The following is a 17,356-nucleotide window of genomic DNA, read 5'->3' on the forward strand; positions in this document are numbered from 1 at the left end:
AAGAAAATCAAGAATGTATTAGTGGAATCAAATAAAAGATTTTGACACTTAAATTATATAATATATGAAATTTTACATAATATCTTTCTCTAATCTTATATTTTGTTTATGGGTAGAAATATCAAAATGACTTTTTTTTATTGTAATCAATTGTTGTTGATATGACTTTAGTGTTAAAATTATATACAAAAATAAGTTTGTCGTGTAAAAATGTCAAAGTTAATAATATATTTGATTATCGGTATAGTGGTTTCACTAGCCGAAGTAGATATAAAAGAAGATTAAACATTATGTAGACTTCATTCCATAATATAGTTTTACTTTTGATACGACGCAAATAAGTGTCATCGTCTGATCAACACAATATGTGTAGGCAACATATTGATAGTTTTCATGTGGGTATTGCTACAAGTTGTTCGCTAAGATGATTTCATATAATTCTTGTTGGAAAAATTTTGGGAGTCAAAAATTATATCCAATATCTTGTTATTTGAAAAGAGCGTTATTCATTATGAAATTCTAACTGATGATATGTGTATGAAAAAATGTTGTATTATGGTTAGTCGTATGTGTCACGAAAAAGTTGAATCGGCAACTCGCTTAGTTTTGCATTGTTGGAGGGTGACTAGTATTTGAAGTCTTTTGTGTAGTATTATTGGGATTCATTTGGTGATGTCCGAATTTTTGGGTAGTTGTTGGAAAATTTGGATTTAAGATGCTGATATGACAAACCTACATATTTGAGTTATCATCTCAATTATTCTTTGGTAGACTATCTGATCGGAGAGAAATCGTCGAACTTTTAATGATCGTAGTCGTACGATGCGTATCATTCATAATACTATTATTATGATAATTTCTAAGATTCGTTCAGGAAAGTCAGTATAGTCTATCGAGGGTTAATAATTTTCTCGAGAATTTAAGATTTTTACTATCAATTCTTTAAAATTTGGTAGTTAAAATCCTTATTTCGCTGAGATTCGATAGTCAAAACTCTTAATTCGCTTGAATTCGATAGTTAAATTAGTAACATTTATCTTTTATAAATAACACGTAAATAATAAATTATCGTTAATGATAAAATTTAATTTTGTATAACTTTAACTAGAAATAATCTTTCATAGAAGATATATGTATTTCAATTGTCCCAATTATGAAGTTTAAATTTGAAATTCCACCCATTAAATAATATAGTATATGAATTTTTAAAATCTTTGAATTACATTAAATCTTTCTCAAATCTTATATTTTTTTATGATGTATAAGAGTTTTTTTAATGATCTAAAGTAATATATTTTATATTTATATGAATATTAATTTTACACACATTAGAGTATGTTTTTGTTTAATTGAATATAAATATTACTTTAATTATTTATTAAATCATAACTTTGAATTAATGATTTTGATCTATTATGTATATATTCATGTCAATTGAGGGTTATGTTTCAAGTATTAGAAAAATAAAATAAAATTTGGATATATCAAAAAATATATATATATATATATATATATATATATATATATATATATATATATATATATATATTTGAAAATTAAATTATTTTTAAAGTATTTAAACTAGTAACTTTAACGAAACTTTCTCGTAAGCAATGCTCCATTTTAACAAATTAACCAATTTTTTTCATAAGTATAAATTCGTTTTACATTCGAATAAATGAGTTTCTATAAAAGTAATATCCTCCAAACTTGTTAAATACCATTTCGAACCCTAGAAAAAACATATTTCCATCCAAATGTGATAATATTGAAAAAAAAAATCATTACATTTTTCTTTTATGTATTTTTTTTCTTTTAATGGTTCGAATACTAATTACGTGGGGTTATTTAAAAAATATTAGAGGGGACGGTGATTTGATGAGACAATTTTTTTTATATAAAATAACTTACTATTATTAATATTAATAGATAATGATAAAATATATATTTTTAAATAAAAGATATTTTAATATTTTAGATAATAAATTAATTAATATAATTGATGAGAAAATAAATAAAATAAAATTTGATTGTAATTTAATTTAAAAAACTAAGTAAAAAAAAGAAGGAGAAACGTTAGTATTATAATTTTAGTTCATATTTCCTATTTTGTTTTAAGAAATAATTAATTTCTGAAATAAGAGTACATTCTCTACATTTGTAGAGCTTCATATGATGTGAGTTTTATTTATTTATTTATTTATTTAAATTCAATTATATCATTATATATCTTTTTAAATTATTAACACAAATAGTTTACTTTAATTATAAAAAAATTTAATTGAAAAAAATATTATAATAATTCATTTAACTAAAAACACAATTTATTTTTTTATTAAACAATGTTTTTAATAAAACTCTTTAAATAACATCAAATCACATCAATTGAATTATTAGAGGAGATATTTTTGCTTATATTCTTAATTAATTGTTTATACATCATTATTTATTTCTTTTGCCACATAGATTTTTTTTATTGTAGCTAAGCTGTCTAAGTCAGATAAGTCAGTGATAATAATTGGTAAATTTTTACAGTAAAAATAATTATTAGGCAATTTTTAAAACATTAAATAATTAATTAACTTCTTTTTTTAGAAGGATCTATGAAAAAACAATTAAATTATAAAATGGCTAGAAAATTCCATCATTTCTTCTATATAAATTTATCTTTTTATATAAATTCTAAATTTTTATATGGATAAGAATAAAAATCTAAACCATAGACTTTTTACGAGAGATCGTGTAAATTCTAAATTTCTTGGATGTGTACGGAAGAATATTGATGGAGGATAGATGCATAAAAAAAATGGTGCATTATGGTTAGTCATTGTATAATGTGTTGCGAATAGTGAAAACGATACTACATTATTTTTGCATTGCAAATGATTGCTTGTAATTTGGAGTCTATTTTGAAACATGATGTATTGTGTGATTTATAAGTCAATTGTTGGTTGTTGGGATGTTTTTGGTAAAAATCGTAAGTTAGGTTAGATTGAATCGAAGGATACATATTATAATTGTTTTCTGGTGGACTATTTGGCTCGAAAAAACGATAAAGTGTACCGTGATCGCGGTTCCCTGATGTATTTACTCCGCCACGCTTTTATTATTACGACATGGGTGATCTCTTTTGAAAAACGGGTGGAGGCAATCATTGAATTCTTGAAAATTTTTGAGCTCGTTAATTTGTTTTTGTTTCATTTTTGCTCTAAAATGGTTAATCTTTTGTTTTTGTCGCTAAAGTAAAAATTCATATTTTTGTATTGTTTTTATCATTATATTTAAATGATTATCATTTATATTATTATAACGGTTTCCGAAATATATATAAACTTCACATTTTTTTTTTATTATTCTTATTCATTATCTATATAGAAATAAAAAATGGATAGATTCTTTTGTTTAGAGATGGAACAAAAATATTAGGGCAAATTTTATTATAGGATAGCAAAAACTAAAAGATAAAGAATTTTGACACCTTACATCAATTCCCAATAATTGTAAACCGTCAGATCTAAACGAGATCATTTCCTTTCATGAACCCTAAATTTACTATAGAAATTGGCGATGAATTCATCTGCTTTTCTATCAATCATCTCGTCTCCTTCATGATGATTCTGTTCCTCAACTTCATCATCATCATCGCTTTCTCCGTCACTTCCAAGTTCCAGCATATTAATGGCGGAAGCAAATGCAGACGAATGATTCTTACGAAGACCTTTCAAACTCTCCGATGAATCAACTCGATCTGATTGATTTACGAGATCCTGTTGATTCGTGGCAGTGACGAAAGATTGATCAGAGAATGCAGGAGATGAACAATTTGGAGATGATAGTTCGTCTGGAAGATGAAGAGGAGGACGAATTGAACCTATGATCTTGTTCAGAACGACGGGTTGTGAAACGACGTCGGGTTGAATCGGCTTAGATTTGCGTCGGAGTAAAGATATGGCAGCCTTTAAGAGGACGAAGCTTTTATCGTTCGTCTTCTTCTTCTTCTTTTTCTCGTCGTCGCCGGAGAATGTGGTGGCGGGTGGTGTATTTTCCATCTTATAATGAAAGAAAAAGAGGGTTTTCTTTATAATGACATTGTTTATTGCTATGTGGAAGAATTAAAGCACCGATATGCCCTGCAAAAATGCAGGGCTTATGGAAAAAAAAAAACTATCGGGGGAGAACTTGGTAAAGGGATCTTCTATATATATATATTCGGCCTGCCGGAGAAGAAGAGAGAGGGAAATGGCGGGATTTCGGCCATTTTTTCCGGGGAACCGATTGAAGATGGTGATGTCCATCAATGGAGATCAATAGCTCTTTATTTCAATTTTTTAACTCAAACCTCTTTTTATATATATTAATCATTTGATAAAATTTTAAAAACAATTTTTTTAATAATATATACAGAAATTTATATTATTATATTGAAATAATATAAAAAAATATGAAAATAAATATGTCGATAATATTATATATTTAATTGTGTTTATTAATAGATGGACGTCGCATATTTTACCACCAATATGTCATTCTCTCTCATTATTTCCCGACAAAGCACAATAAAAGTTAATACTTGTAATCAAATAGGTTAGGAACAACGTTAAAGTCTACTCATTAGTATGTTGCATACATCGCACTTCTACTTGACACCTATCGTAATGATAAATGGCTTATCTCGTCGTGACCTTCTTTTAAGTCTTGTCTATTCTTAGTTTGAAAATCAGTCTATTGTACTAAAGATGGAGTTCGGGGGTGTTCGAATAAGGAGAGATTGTTTTGTTGACACGGTTAAAGATATTTGAGATGGGGAATGAAATTCACTTTTGAGATGTATTTCGGAAGGTTCAAGATACTCAATCACATCCTAACGCCGCATTTTAATGATATTATTGATTCACGTATTTGGATGGTTGAGAGAGACGAGAAGTTCAATTCAAACCTAGATTGGGAGTCCATACGCAAAAGGGGTGATAATGTGGACTAGTTTCATGTTGTGTGGTCATCTAAGATCGTTCCAATGCAACAATTCATATTATGGTTGTTTTTTAGGAAAAATCTCTAAACTAGGGATCAACTTAAGGGATTCATGGATATACTGGATATTAAGCGGATATTAAGTGCTTGTTATGTGATGAAAACGATGAGACAATGGACCATCTTTTTTTGTTGGTGCCTTCCCCAAACTGATATGGGGCGTTAGTGTTGATGAACATCTTCATGTGTATAACGGGATCTCATGTTCCGTCAAACTTGTCAATTTCGTAGTGCGCTCAATCACTTGCTTGTTCTCTCGCTGCACACTTTATATATTCATTTTCGACTGCATGTTATATCCGATAGAGCAATGGGAGGTTCACCACGCACTACAGGGGCAACTAGCTGGAACTGTTCTATTTATACGTAAATTAGGCTTGGTAAACGTAAGCTATTTAAGTAGGTTCACAGTTTCGCTCAGCAAAATAACCTTATTTGAATTCTATTAGTAAAACGCTAGCGCCTAACCTATACAATGGGCTTTTAGGGGATAGGGTCTGAATGATTGAAATCTTAAATCAAAACATTATTGAGGAGATTCTCGACATGAATGGAGTTCACTAAATTTATTTCGGAATGACATGAGATAAAAGAGACTGTCATCGTTAAAGCATATTTTCAAATGCTGCTATGCTTTGGTTATATATCACGTTTGGTCCAAAATGAATGCAATGAGTTTTCTAAAGTTCGGCGAAACGAGAAGAAGTATGGAAAAATATCATTTTGGACAGTCAAGCCCTTGGAGGCGTATTTCAGTCCCTTCATAGAATAAATTAAATATAAACGAACATTTCAAATAATTGAACTTTTACCAGAGTTTATAAATTAATTTCATTTATATAAATAAAAATTCAAAAAATATTTTTTATTTATATAAGTAACTAAAATTATATAAATGATAATAATTATATTTTTAGTGTAATTTTTTTGTTAGATCAATTTATAAATATAATTATATATATAATTATAAGTAAATTCTTAATTTTATTTAACAAGTAGTTGTTTTAAATATTTTGAATTTGGAAGTATTTAATTTTATTAAATATTTGAGGTTTAAGAGTGGTGTTTGTATTTTCTTTGTCCAATGGGCCGTGAGTCCCGTGACCCCTCTTTCCATACATTTTATTTTGTTTCACAATAATAAATATAATATGGATGTTTATACATAGTCTAACTAAATTTAAATAAATCAACCATACAAATATTTTATTTTATGGGTAATCATTTATTTATATTTTACAAACACCACACATGAACAAGGTTAATGGTTTGGTTTAATAATAAAGTTACATTTTTTAATGTAAAATTTGTATTAATCAAAATTCAACAACCAAATATAAAGTAACATCAATATATAATGAAATCTATGAAATTATACATAGATAATGGTTCTCAAGTTCATTGATTCTAGAGTTCAATTTTCACTCAAAATATGTGAGTGTCCAATAAAAATAAATAAATTATATATTTAATATAATATTATTTTTTAAACAATTATTATGCTAATTTATAATATTAATGGTATTGTATTATAAATATTTATAATATTATAAATATTTATAATATTATAAATATTTATATTGTATTTAATATAAAATAAAATAATTTTAAATTTTAGTTTAAAATAATAAGAACAAAATAAGAGTTAAATATCTGCTGAAATTAAAAGAAGTTTTAAAAAAGTCATGGATTTTTAATTTACAAATTAATGAATAATGGGCAAATTTGGAAATGGGCCCAAGTTCACATGTTTTGTTTTGGAAACACATAAGTGTTTGTTTTATTGGTTCTTTTGATTAGTTTTATGTGTTTATTTAATTTTGAGTTAATTTTTGTTTAATTAAGATTTAATTATTAAAATAATTTTTTATTTTTAATATAAGAATATTAATTTAGTCAAGTCTAAGTGTTATGATGTTATTTAATATTGAATCCAATAAAAAAAATCATCATGTTTATTATTATTTTTTAATTATATATATAATATTTTTTGGAAACGGGTAAAACTCATCTGGATACTCATCCAAAACAAACCATTTGGAAACATTTTTAAATAAACAAAACTAAATCAAATACGGATCAGATACATCTAAGTCCAGCATTGCCACACTTCAAACATAGAGAGAATTTTATGTATTTAATTAGTATTTAATGTACATAGTACCCACGTATAACTCAAAAATCAAGCCATCTTAGTCATAAAATCTTTAAGTTTCAGTTTTGCGACCTCCGGAACTTAAAAATTTTGATTTCTCATAAGGTGTCGGCGGAATCCTAAAAATAACATTTGTTGATCTCTACTTGACATCGTTTATGGGTCGTATTTTCGATAATAATGGATGGTTCACTAAAGTGCTACTTGTTATAATTGATGTGGAATATTGTATGGGTATTAGCATTATAGCATATTAATTAGGTGTTCAACTATTAACCTAAACAACATTCGTCATTTTTTTTTATGTACAATCATGATATTGCCACTATCCTAACATCGAAAGTTGATAGGGCATAAACTTGAATGATACGTCGCTGGCACAAAAGTCGTGTGATCCGTCGAGTTATCATGAATAATCAGAGCGACAGGTAAAACCCGCGACATAGGAAGTTAGCCAAAGGTTATGTTTGAATATCACATGACTGAGAAAGTTAGCCAATGGCAAAGTTTGAATGTCAAAGGATCGAGAAAGTTAGCCAAAGTCTAAGTTCAAATGTCACGCGACCTATAAAGTTAGCCTTTGACCGTGGACATGGTCAATATTTTCAACCGAGGGCACTATTTTTCCCATGAAAAAATAATCTTGTGACCCAACTTGGTTAGACTCCTTAGTCCGTTTTTCAAGACGGGTCGAATGGGGAGCTCATAGGCTAATACTTGAAGCGTGAAGATGTCAATTGTCAAGCACACAAAAAGACTTAAGCTGCAAAAATGACTGGGATAAAGGCGTCTTGTCGTTACTAAGAGAATCCTTGTTAATTTATTTTCCTCTATTTATTGATATGTTTAAACTCAATAGGTAAACAAGGGTTTAGGGAATCCTTGTCAATTTATTTTCCTCCATTTATTGATATGCTTCATCTAAATAGGTAAACAATGGTAGTCAATAAATCCAAAAATAATTTAATTTTAAAAAATAATTGATTCAATTTTTTTATTGAATAAAAAATAAATTATTTGAAATTTTAGTTAGTTTAATTATTATTTTTATTTAAAATTAAAATTCAATAAAAATAAAATTAGAATATTTTAGTTTATAAATGAGTGATTTGATAATCAGAAATTTTACAAACTATTAAAAAATTAAATCCTCAAAAACAGCTTATCAAACATGCTTAAATTATAAATCATTCATTTTTACATGTTTTTTTTAACGTTATAAATATATTTTAAACTTTTTTGATATGCTTAAACTCAGGTAATCCCGGCTAGTATAGGATCAAAATGGTCGTCAATAAATCCAATGTGATTTGATAATCAGAAAAATAGTAATTTTTTTTACAAACTATAAAAATAAAATAAAACCTCAAAAACAGCTTATCAAACATGCTCAAATTATAAATCATTCATTTTTACATGTTTTTTTAACTAAGTTATAAATATATTTTAAAATTTTATTTATGTATTAAATATTTAAATTTAATAAAAATAAAGTAAAAATATTTTAATATTTTAATTAATAAAATAATTGATTTTTTTAATTAAAATGAGAAAAATATTATAAAGATATAATATTCATGATAATGATAAAGAGAAAAAACAAATGAGTTTATTTATAATTTTTTAACATTTAAATTGTGACATTAGAGTTACTAGTATGTATCCCGTGCATTTGCACTAGTAATAATATAAAAAATCGTGAAAAAAATATTACGGTAAAAATTTTATGAGCGGATCAACCCATAATCCGACCCAAGTATCCATTTACTCTCACATATATCCAAATTAACCACAGCTCTCGACCCGGCAATCCGGACACTTTTATATATATATATATATATATATATATATTAGTTAGTTAAAAAATTGAACTTATATTGTTAAAATGTCACGCGTTTATCAAATTTTATGTTAAATTTAAAATATAAAGTGTTATTAGCCTAGTTGGTTAAAATGTTGTACTTGGTTTGTTAGGTTGCAAGTTCAAACCATACCTATAGCATTTTTAATTTTATTTTTAACCGTTTTAAGTTTATGGGCGGGTCAACCCATAATCCGACCCAAGTATCCATTACTCTCACATATATCCAAATTAACCACAGCTCTCGACCCGGCAATCCGGACACTTTTTATGAGCGGGTCAACCCATAATCCGACCCAAGTATCCATTTACTCTCACATATATCCAAATTAACCACAACTCTCGACCCGGCAATCCGGACACTTTAAAAATTAAGCATCATTATATATATATATATATATATATATATATATATATATATATATATATATATATATATATAGATTAGTTAGTTAAAAAGTTGAACTTGTTAAAATGTTACGCGTTTATCAAATGTTATGTTGAATTTAAAATATAAAGTGTTATTAGCCTAGTTGGTTAAAAGGTTGTATTTGGTTTGTTAGGTTGCAAGTTCGAACCATACCTTATCAAGTATCCATTACTCTCACATATATCCAAATTAACCACAGCTTTCGACCCGACAATCCGGACACTTTAAAAATTAAGCATCATTATATATATATATATATAGATTATTGCATTATAATTAATATTCTGATTCTCAAACTATTTCTAATTAGTATTAAAATTTAAAATATTTTAATTGTAAGGATTTTTATTTTAATAGTTGACCAAAAAAGTAATATACTTCAATTAGTCAATCTTGTGAATTGATGTTTTTAATAAATATAAAAATTAAAAAAATAAAGTGGTTGAGAAATAAAGGTAAACAATTAATGTAACATGTTGAAAACGCATTTACTCTTTTTTTTTTCTTTTTGGTACCACAACCTCATCAGAGAAACTTCTTAAACCTTCTAAAAACAAAACAAAAATATTTATTTCATTTTATTAATAATCCCACTAACCGACAAAAATATTTACTAAAATAATTATTCAAGATAGTAACCATGCAACGACAGAATTCTGATTTCCAAAGTCAAACAATTCTCTCTCTTGTTCTTGATTTTCTTGATTTCCTTTATTATAATCTTGATCATCATTTACCCACGGCCAACTAAAACTCTCATCCCCGCCGCCGCAACCGCCGCCATCGCCGCCGTCAAAAGCCAACTCCCCCCAGTTCATATCCCAATCCCAGCTCCATTTTCCGGCGTCCGACGTCATCTCCGGCCAAATATTACTAGAGTCCACGTCACCATCACAAATGGACCGACCACCTAAATTAGTTTGATCAATCTCTTCATCCATAATAAACCCATCTAGATCAAACGGTGAAATATCATTCAAGATTTCCTCCTCCCATGATATACCACTAGACTGACCCGTCTCCGTCGCCGGCGCCGGCGCCGGTGCCGGCACCGGTGTAGATGGCAGTTGAACATTTGCCTTATTTTTGGACGGGGGATTATAATAATTAAGTTTGTTTTTCTTCATGGCAGCTCTGCTAGTTCGGCCACGGCCTTTTCTCTTGGCCGGTGCCGGTGCCGGCGCCGGAGTATCAGAATTGATGGTCGGTAAAATAGTTTGATCTTGGGGGGACCTTCTATAGTTATGGACCCTTCTACTAAGGTGTGAATTCCAATAATTCTTTATTTCATTGTCTGTTCTTCCCGGCAAGTGACCCGCGATTTCTGACCATCTGAAACGTGACATGTATGAAAACAAATTAAAATTTAATGCTGCCAACTATATGTTTTTGTTTCCTTAATAAATGCACCGCTCGCCAATAAATAAATAAATAAAATTTCTTATGTTTATTGTTACTAACATAACTTTAAATGTTCTTTTTGTTTACTTAACTAGTCTATAGTTTTTGTAAATACACCATTAAACAACATGGTAAAACATTTAGTGAAAAATGTGACATGACTTTTGTTCTACTACACACTCAAAATTTACCAATTCAATTTAAACGTCTTTATTTAAAAATAATGATATGTATTTTTGGAAAATTAATAATAGTACTGTTTTCAAAAATAAATAAAAAAGGTATAGATTTGTCCACATCTTGTTTTAAAATTTACAGTTTTTTTTTTCTTTTAACTTTTGTGGATCTGGCTTGATGTGATATATTTGTATTATAAATTAATCAACATCATCTAGATAATAATTAGCATAAATATTCAGTTCAGTAAGGAAAGTTTGATCATTTAATCAAAATAAATAATTTCTTTTTCCCATATAATCTGTAACCATAGATCAAACAAGGTGATAAACTTGCTCTTTATATATATTTTTTATTTTTTTAATTTTAAAAAACTAACCGATTCAAAACATTTAATATTTTAGGTCAGTCGGTAATATTTTAGGGCTGGTTTAGTTTAGATTATTTAAATAACTCAATTTAATCAAATATTATTTTAATTTCACTCTTATTTATTATCTCGTTCAACTTATTAATTAAAATATTAAGATATTTTTTTATTTTATTATATATTAATAAAAGAATCTTCTACTTTCCAAAAGGTAAAATGATAAACATATAATAATTATATATGTATATAAAAGTAGTGGGACTGGTAGACATATGAAGTACTAGAGGGGGTAACCTAATTAGTACTAGTAATATATGTAACATGTCCTAAAGTAAAATGACATTATATATATATATATATATATAATTTTTAATTAAATAAAATTAAAATGAGACCCAAAGTCATGTTCTTTTTACTGCCACATTAATGGATATTGAATAATTTAACTTATATTAAATTTATGAGTATCTTACCTATTTCCCAAAGCAGAATGCAGCTTAGTGATGAGTTGTTCTTCTTGTTCAGAAATATTTCCTCTTTTGACATCCGAATTCAAATAATTGATCCATCTTAGTCTACAACTTTTCCCACACCTCAGTAATCCTGTTAATATACATTATTATTATTATTAATATTATCAAATAATGAAATAAAAAAAAAAAATTACCTGCATTCTTTGGCAAAGATCTCCATGATCCTTTCCCATTAGCTTGAATATACTTGGTCAAGATTTCATCTTCCTCCGCCGTCCACCGCCCTCTCTTGAGACCAACTTTTTCACAGCAAGGTGCTCTCCCCATTATTGTTGTTGATTTGGACAAATGGGTTTTTTTTTAGTTTATGTTTTATAAGGTTGTCGCACTTTGAACTATCAAGGTTTTAGTTTTATTATTATTATTATGTGAGGAGAAAGATGAGAGAGAGAGAGAGAGAGAGTTGAGAATGAGAGGACACTGAAAAGTGTTAGTAGAACTTTATAAAGAAGTTGAGTGGTGAGATATAGAGCCACGTCGATGACAAACAAGCGGCGGGTTTGTCTGTCGTGGCTTATTAACCGTCGATAAGCTCGTGACGGGGCGTGCAATTCCCACGTTGATACTCTTCTTATAAAACCACATACTCATTAAACCCTTTCTTAATTCATCAAGAGTATGTATATGATCTTTTATATTAAGTTAGTTTCTTTTATTATCTTTATCATAATGCTTTAAATTTTGTTAGAAGATTGGAAGAATATGTGAAAATGAAAAAAATATATATTTTTCAAAGCTTCTAGTGATGTGAAATATATATAGAGAGAGAAAGATACGATGACGATTAAAGAAAAAAATAAAATTAACTTTTAAACTAAAAAAATGAATTTCAAAATAATCATTTGATTTTTGGATATTATTTTTGTTTGACTTATTTTTTTTTTAAACAAGTTTTTAAAGTTAAATCACGATTTTTACATTTAAATAGATTATATTTTTACATTTAAATAGATTATATAGAAAAATGAATGAGAAAATATAAAATAAAGTTTGGAGTGAAATGAAAGAAAAAAGATTGAGTTTGGAATAAAAATTCCAAAAAATACATTACTAAAAAGAGAATGATTGGGAGAGAGAATTTGGAAAAGAAAATGACATTACACAACTTAATTAGATAAAAAAATTAAAATTTTTATCTCTTTACTCTCTTTCGTCACACTTTTTCACTTTTTCAACCAACTATCTTCCTTTTCCTCCCAAAATTTTCGGAGGAAATGAGATCTGCGATTCTAAAATTTATGTTTCATTTTGTACTACCTTCACAAAACATTCACAAAATATGTGAATTTTTCGTTCTTTCTTCATTACTTTTGACTTATTCTTTAAAATAATTAATTTTTGTGAATATGGTAAATAAGTCTTTCAAATAGAATATATTATTTGAAACAACAAATTTGAGCCCAAATTTTTCCTTTTATCATTCCTCTTATTTTAATAACTTTATTTTATAATTTCTTTCATTAATTACGTTACTTCATTTATTAATCAAATATTAAAAAAATATCTATAATTTATTTTATTTTTATCATTTTATATTAATACAATTTTAAGTATTTTTATCAAACAAATTATAATTTTCTTAAAATCATCAACTCCTTACTTTTTTTTTAATAATTGAATCAGCAAACTCAATTCATTAATTAAAATTTATTTTATCCTTATATATTAATAATTTTTAAATTTAAAATAAAAAAATACAGCTTTTCTAAAACACCACTGCTCAACCTTTTTTAATTAATCCTGATTTATTTTAAAGTTTATTAAAAAAAATCATATTTAAAAGTATTTTTTTCAAAATATTCACATGAGGTAAATCTATCTATATTAGTCTATTTAAAATTATTTTAAAACCATCATGCATAACATAAAATAAGGAAATTTAATACTATTCATCCAAAAAATGAGAGATAATTTAATACTATATTAAATAAAATTCGAAATGAATATTTTGTATTGAAAATATAATTAATAAATAGTAAATGAGCCATCCCAACCACTTTAAAATAATATATATAGTATAGTATTTAATATATATATACAAGTTGGCTGCTATTTTCTTTATAAAATTGATTATATTAAAAATATCGTGTATTTATTATAAAGAGCAAGTGGTGACACTTTTTGCTGATATTGATATAATTTGTTTTATTGGGTATGTATGTACTTGTATTTCGGAATTACAGTGAAATCCAAGAATAGAACTGAATATGTTACACATTTTGAATCAAAACTAATCTCTTTCAATAGATAAATCCAAATATAAAAAGATAATGTATTATAGTTAGGGTTTAATTAATCTCAATCTTTATACAATTATTTATTTTCTTCTTTTATCAAATGAAACACAAAATGCAACTAGGGTCTGAATAATTAATTTAATTGTTTTCAAATATTATTATTTGATTTATACGTGAGTTATTTGAATCAATAATTTGATTATTTTCAAGTATCATTATTTGATTTATAAGTGTGTTATTAATTGGATGACCCACCAAAATGTTTTCTTGTATGAATATTGATTTAGACTAAAGTTTTATATTTATAATATTTTTTTTATTGAAAATTTTAAACTATAACTTAGAATTTAATTTCGGTAGTTAATAGTACAGTTCCTTACCATTATGATTTATCTCTTCATTAGGAAAAATATAAAATTAAAAAAAAAAATCAGTCCGATCGTACATAAATATCTGTTTGATTGATCTCTTATGGCTTTTACAAAGCCACGTTTGATAAAAAAAAAAATAAAAGTTATGTATAGTCTCTCTCTTTTATGTGGGCTCAATTTTGATTTTCTAGAATGTCATTTCCTGTTTTTGTTTTTAAATAATGGAAACCACTAGAAGAAAATAAATAGGGAGAAAATGATGTCTCAAAAAATATATATACTCTCCCTTTCCCATTTATTAAAAAAGGCCCACTTATTTTTATACAACGTTAGGTTCAAAATTTAATTTATACTTAGAGAATATTGTTATTAATAATGATAATCTATAATGCTTAATTTTAGAAGTGTCTGAATTGTTGTGTCGAGGTTAATTTGAATATATATGAGAGTAAATGGATACTTGGGTCGGATTATGGGTTGACCTGCCCATAAACTTAAAACGGTTAAAAATAAAATTAAAAATATTATATGTATGTTTCAAACTTTCAATCTAACCAAATTAGTAATTTGATTGACAAAAGTGTGAGGTCACCATGTTAAATGTTAAAAATATGAATCAAATATTTGATTTAACAAAGTGAAAGTGTAAGTTCACGAAATGAGAGGTTTATTCGGAAAAACGAAGTGATGAGATATGTGAGAAGATTTTGTTTTACCGAAATAAATAAAATGTGAAATGAAAGTGTTTTATATTTTATTTTAATATATTATTCGTGATTTATTAAAAATTTTAAACATTAAATACATAATATTATTATTATTATTTTATTTCAATTTATAATGCATTGTATGAGAATTTTTTAATATTCTTAATTTATATTTTATAATAATTTTAAAAAAAAATTAAAGATAGAACTCAAAGTGACTTTAACTTAATACCCTATAAATTATATAAATATTTGATAATAAAAAAAACATTTATAATTTTTAACTAATAAAAATAAAAACTAAAGATAAAGAGCTTGTTGGGTAATAGTTTATTTTAATAAAAATACTTTAGTATTAATAAATAATAATAAAATAGATATTTTTTTATTATTAATAAGAGAGTGAATGCTAATAAATTTATATTTGATTATATATATTTTTTTTTAAAAACACCAACTCGACAAGATCCAAGCTTCTTGCTAACTCTTTCATTCTACATCCACCGTCCATCTCTTCTAGAAGACCACGTCATCAATAATCTCATATATCAGTATATTCTAGAAACACTCTTCAGTAAAATCATTATTTTAATAAAACAATCAATTTAAATATACTTTTGGAGAGATTATTTTTTAACTAGTTTTTAAAAAGGATTATTATTTGTTTGAATGTCATGACTTTACCGGCGTTTTATTTAAAAATTGAATCCGACATTTTTAGTTAAAGGAACTACGAAAGGTTTGATAACTAAAACACGAGAATGAGAAGGTAGTTAATTCGATTGATATGTCTATTGAGAAAACATAAACAAAAAAAAATTTCTTTGTAAAAAATGTTAGTTAATAAGTCTTTTAGATTTGGTCAATATCATTTTTTTAGTTAGTGTCATTAATTTTTGTTACAATTAGTTATTAGCTTAGTCATTTAATTGTTTTTTTAATTTTTTACATGATTGTTTATATTTAAATGTCTCACTAGTTATTAATAATATATTTTTCTGCATAGTTGTTTACATACGGTTTAAATGCCTCACTAGTTATCAATAATATTATGGATTCTTAGTGGTATCAAAGCATTTTAAGTCTTCCATCTAGAGTGATTACAAGCCCTAGAGCTAGTACACAAATACGAACAAATTGAAAGCTTGAATGTAAACACGAGTGAAGTGTGAGGCATTTTTTTTGGAAAATGGAAGAGAAGGGAGAACAAAGGCTTTTGAAAGTTCCTAAATTTGATGATATTCACTATGATCATTAGAGTGAATTAATAAAAAATCTGTTGAGGTCAAAAGAGGTTTGGAGCACTGGAATTCCTGAGGAGAGTGAAAAATACTTCAACTAAAATCGAAAAATTTAGAAAAAAAATTATAGGATGAAAATCGAGAAACGTTTGAACAGATTCTCGACCGACGAACGTCAAAGATTGTTTGAGATTCTTAAAGAGAAAATTTGGAGGAAATGATATAGTTAAGCGCTCATTTCTAAATACATTGCGAAGAGAATTTGAAGTCCTGGAAATGAAGAAAGGGAACTGATAAAGGAGTATTTTTTTCAGAGTTAAAGCGGTGGCAAATAAAATGAGAAGAGACGGAGTTGCAGTGGTGACAAATCAAATGAGAAACAACATAGAGACGTTGACAGATAGAGTCGTGGTTGAAAAGATCCTCGTAACTCTAACTAAACGTTTCACTTATGTTATAGTATCGATTGAGGAGGCAAGAGATACTCGTAACTCTAACTAAACGTTTCACTTATGTTGTAGTATCGATTGAGGAGGCAAGAGATCCTCAAACAATGATAATTTATGAACTTCAGAGTTCGTTAGTTGTGCATGAGCAGAAGTTCAGAGAAAGAAAAAAAAGACTATCATCTTCTAAAAGTTACAAGTGATATAGGAAGAGAAAAGGTCAAAATTCTAATAGAGGAAGAGGTTAGAGGAAGAGGTTAGAGGAAGATCGCATCAATTGTCATATGTCATATATGTTGGGACACTTTCAAAGAGATTGTCTAAGTTGGGAACATAATGCTAACTTTACTGAAGAAGAGGAAATGTTGTTGATGGCCTATTAAGATCCAAATGAGA

The 17,356-nt window shown here is 26.8% G+C and overlaps 2 protein-coding genes across 2 annotated transcripts; both read right to left on the bottom strand.

The window, feature by feature from the left end:
- Positions 1–3,409: 3,409 nt before the first annotated feature.
- LOC124916298 lies at positions 3,410–4,209 on the bottom strand. The gene has a single exon (XM_047457026.1). The coding sequence runs from the start codon at positions 4,047–4,049 to the stop codon at positions 3,525–3,527; it is 525 nt and encodes a 174-aa protein (XP_047312982.1). The 5' UTR covers positions 4,050–4,209; the 3' UTR covers positions 3,410–3,524.
- A 5,808-nt stretch (positions 4,210–10,017) lies between these two features.
- Positions 10,018–12,381, bottom strand: LOC124916309 (transcription factor MYB12-like). Its single transcript, XM_047457037.1, has 3 exons — positions 12,093–12,381; positions 11,899–12,028; positions 10,018–10,809 (listed from the first exon to the last, which is right to left on the bottom strand). The coding sequence occupies exons 1-3, from the start codon at positions 12,223–12,225 to the stop codon at positions 10,104–10,106; spliced, it is 969 nt and encodes a 322-aa protein (XP_047312993.1). The 5' UTR covers positions 12,226–12,381; the 3' UTR covers positions 10,018–10,103.
- Between the last annotated feature and the right edge of the window lie 4,975 nt (positions 12,382–17,356).

This window comes from Impatiens glandulifera, chromosome 1 (assembly GCF_907164915.1).
Source record: "Impatiens glandulifera chromosome 1, dImpGla2.1, whole genome shotgun sequence".
Classification (NCBI taxonomy): domain Eukaryota; kingdom Viridiplantae; phylum Streptophyta; class Magnoliopsida; order Ericales; family Balsaminaceae; genus Impatiens; species Impatiens glandulifera.

Coding starts and splice junctions, on each gene's coding strand:
- LOC124916298 (XM_047457026.1), bottom strand. CDS start 4,049: ATGGAAAATACACCACCCGCCACCACATTCTCCGGCGACGACGAGAAA.
- LOC124916309 (XM_047457037.1), bottom strand. CDS start 12,225: ATGGGGAGAGCACCTTGCTGTGAAAAAGTTGGTCTCAAGAGAGGGCGG. Junction 12,029..12,092: donor ATCTTTGCCAAAGAATGCAG/GTAATTTTTTTT, acceptor GTATATTAACAG/GATTACTGAGGTGTGGGAAA. Junction 10,810..11,898: donor CATTCTGCTTTGGGAAATAG/GTAAGATACTCA, acceptor GTCACGTTTCAG/ATGGTCAGAAATCGCGGGTC.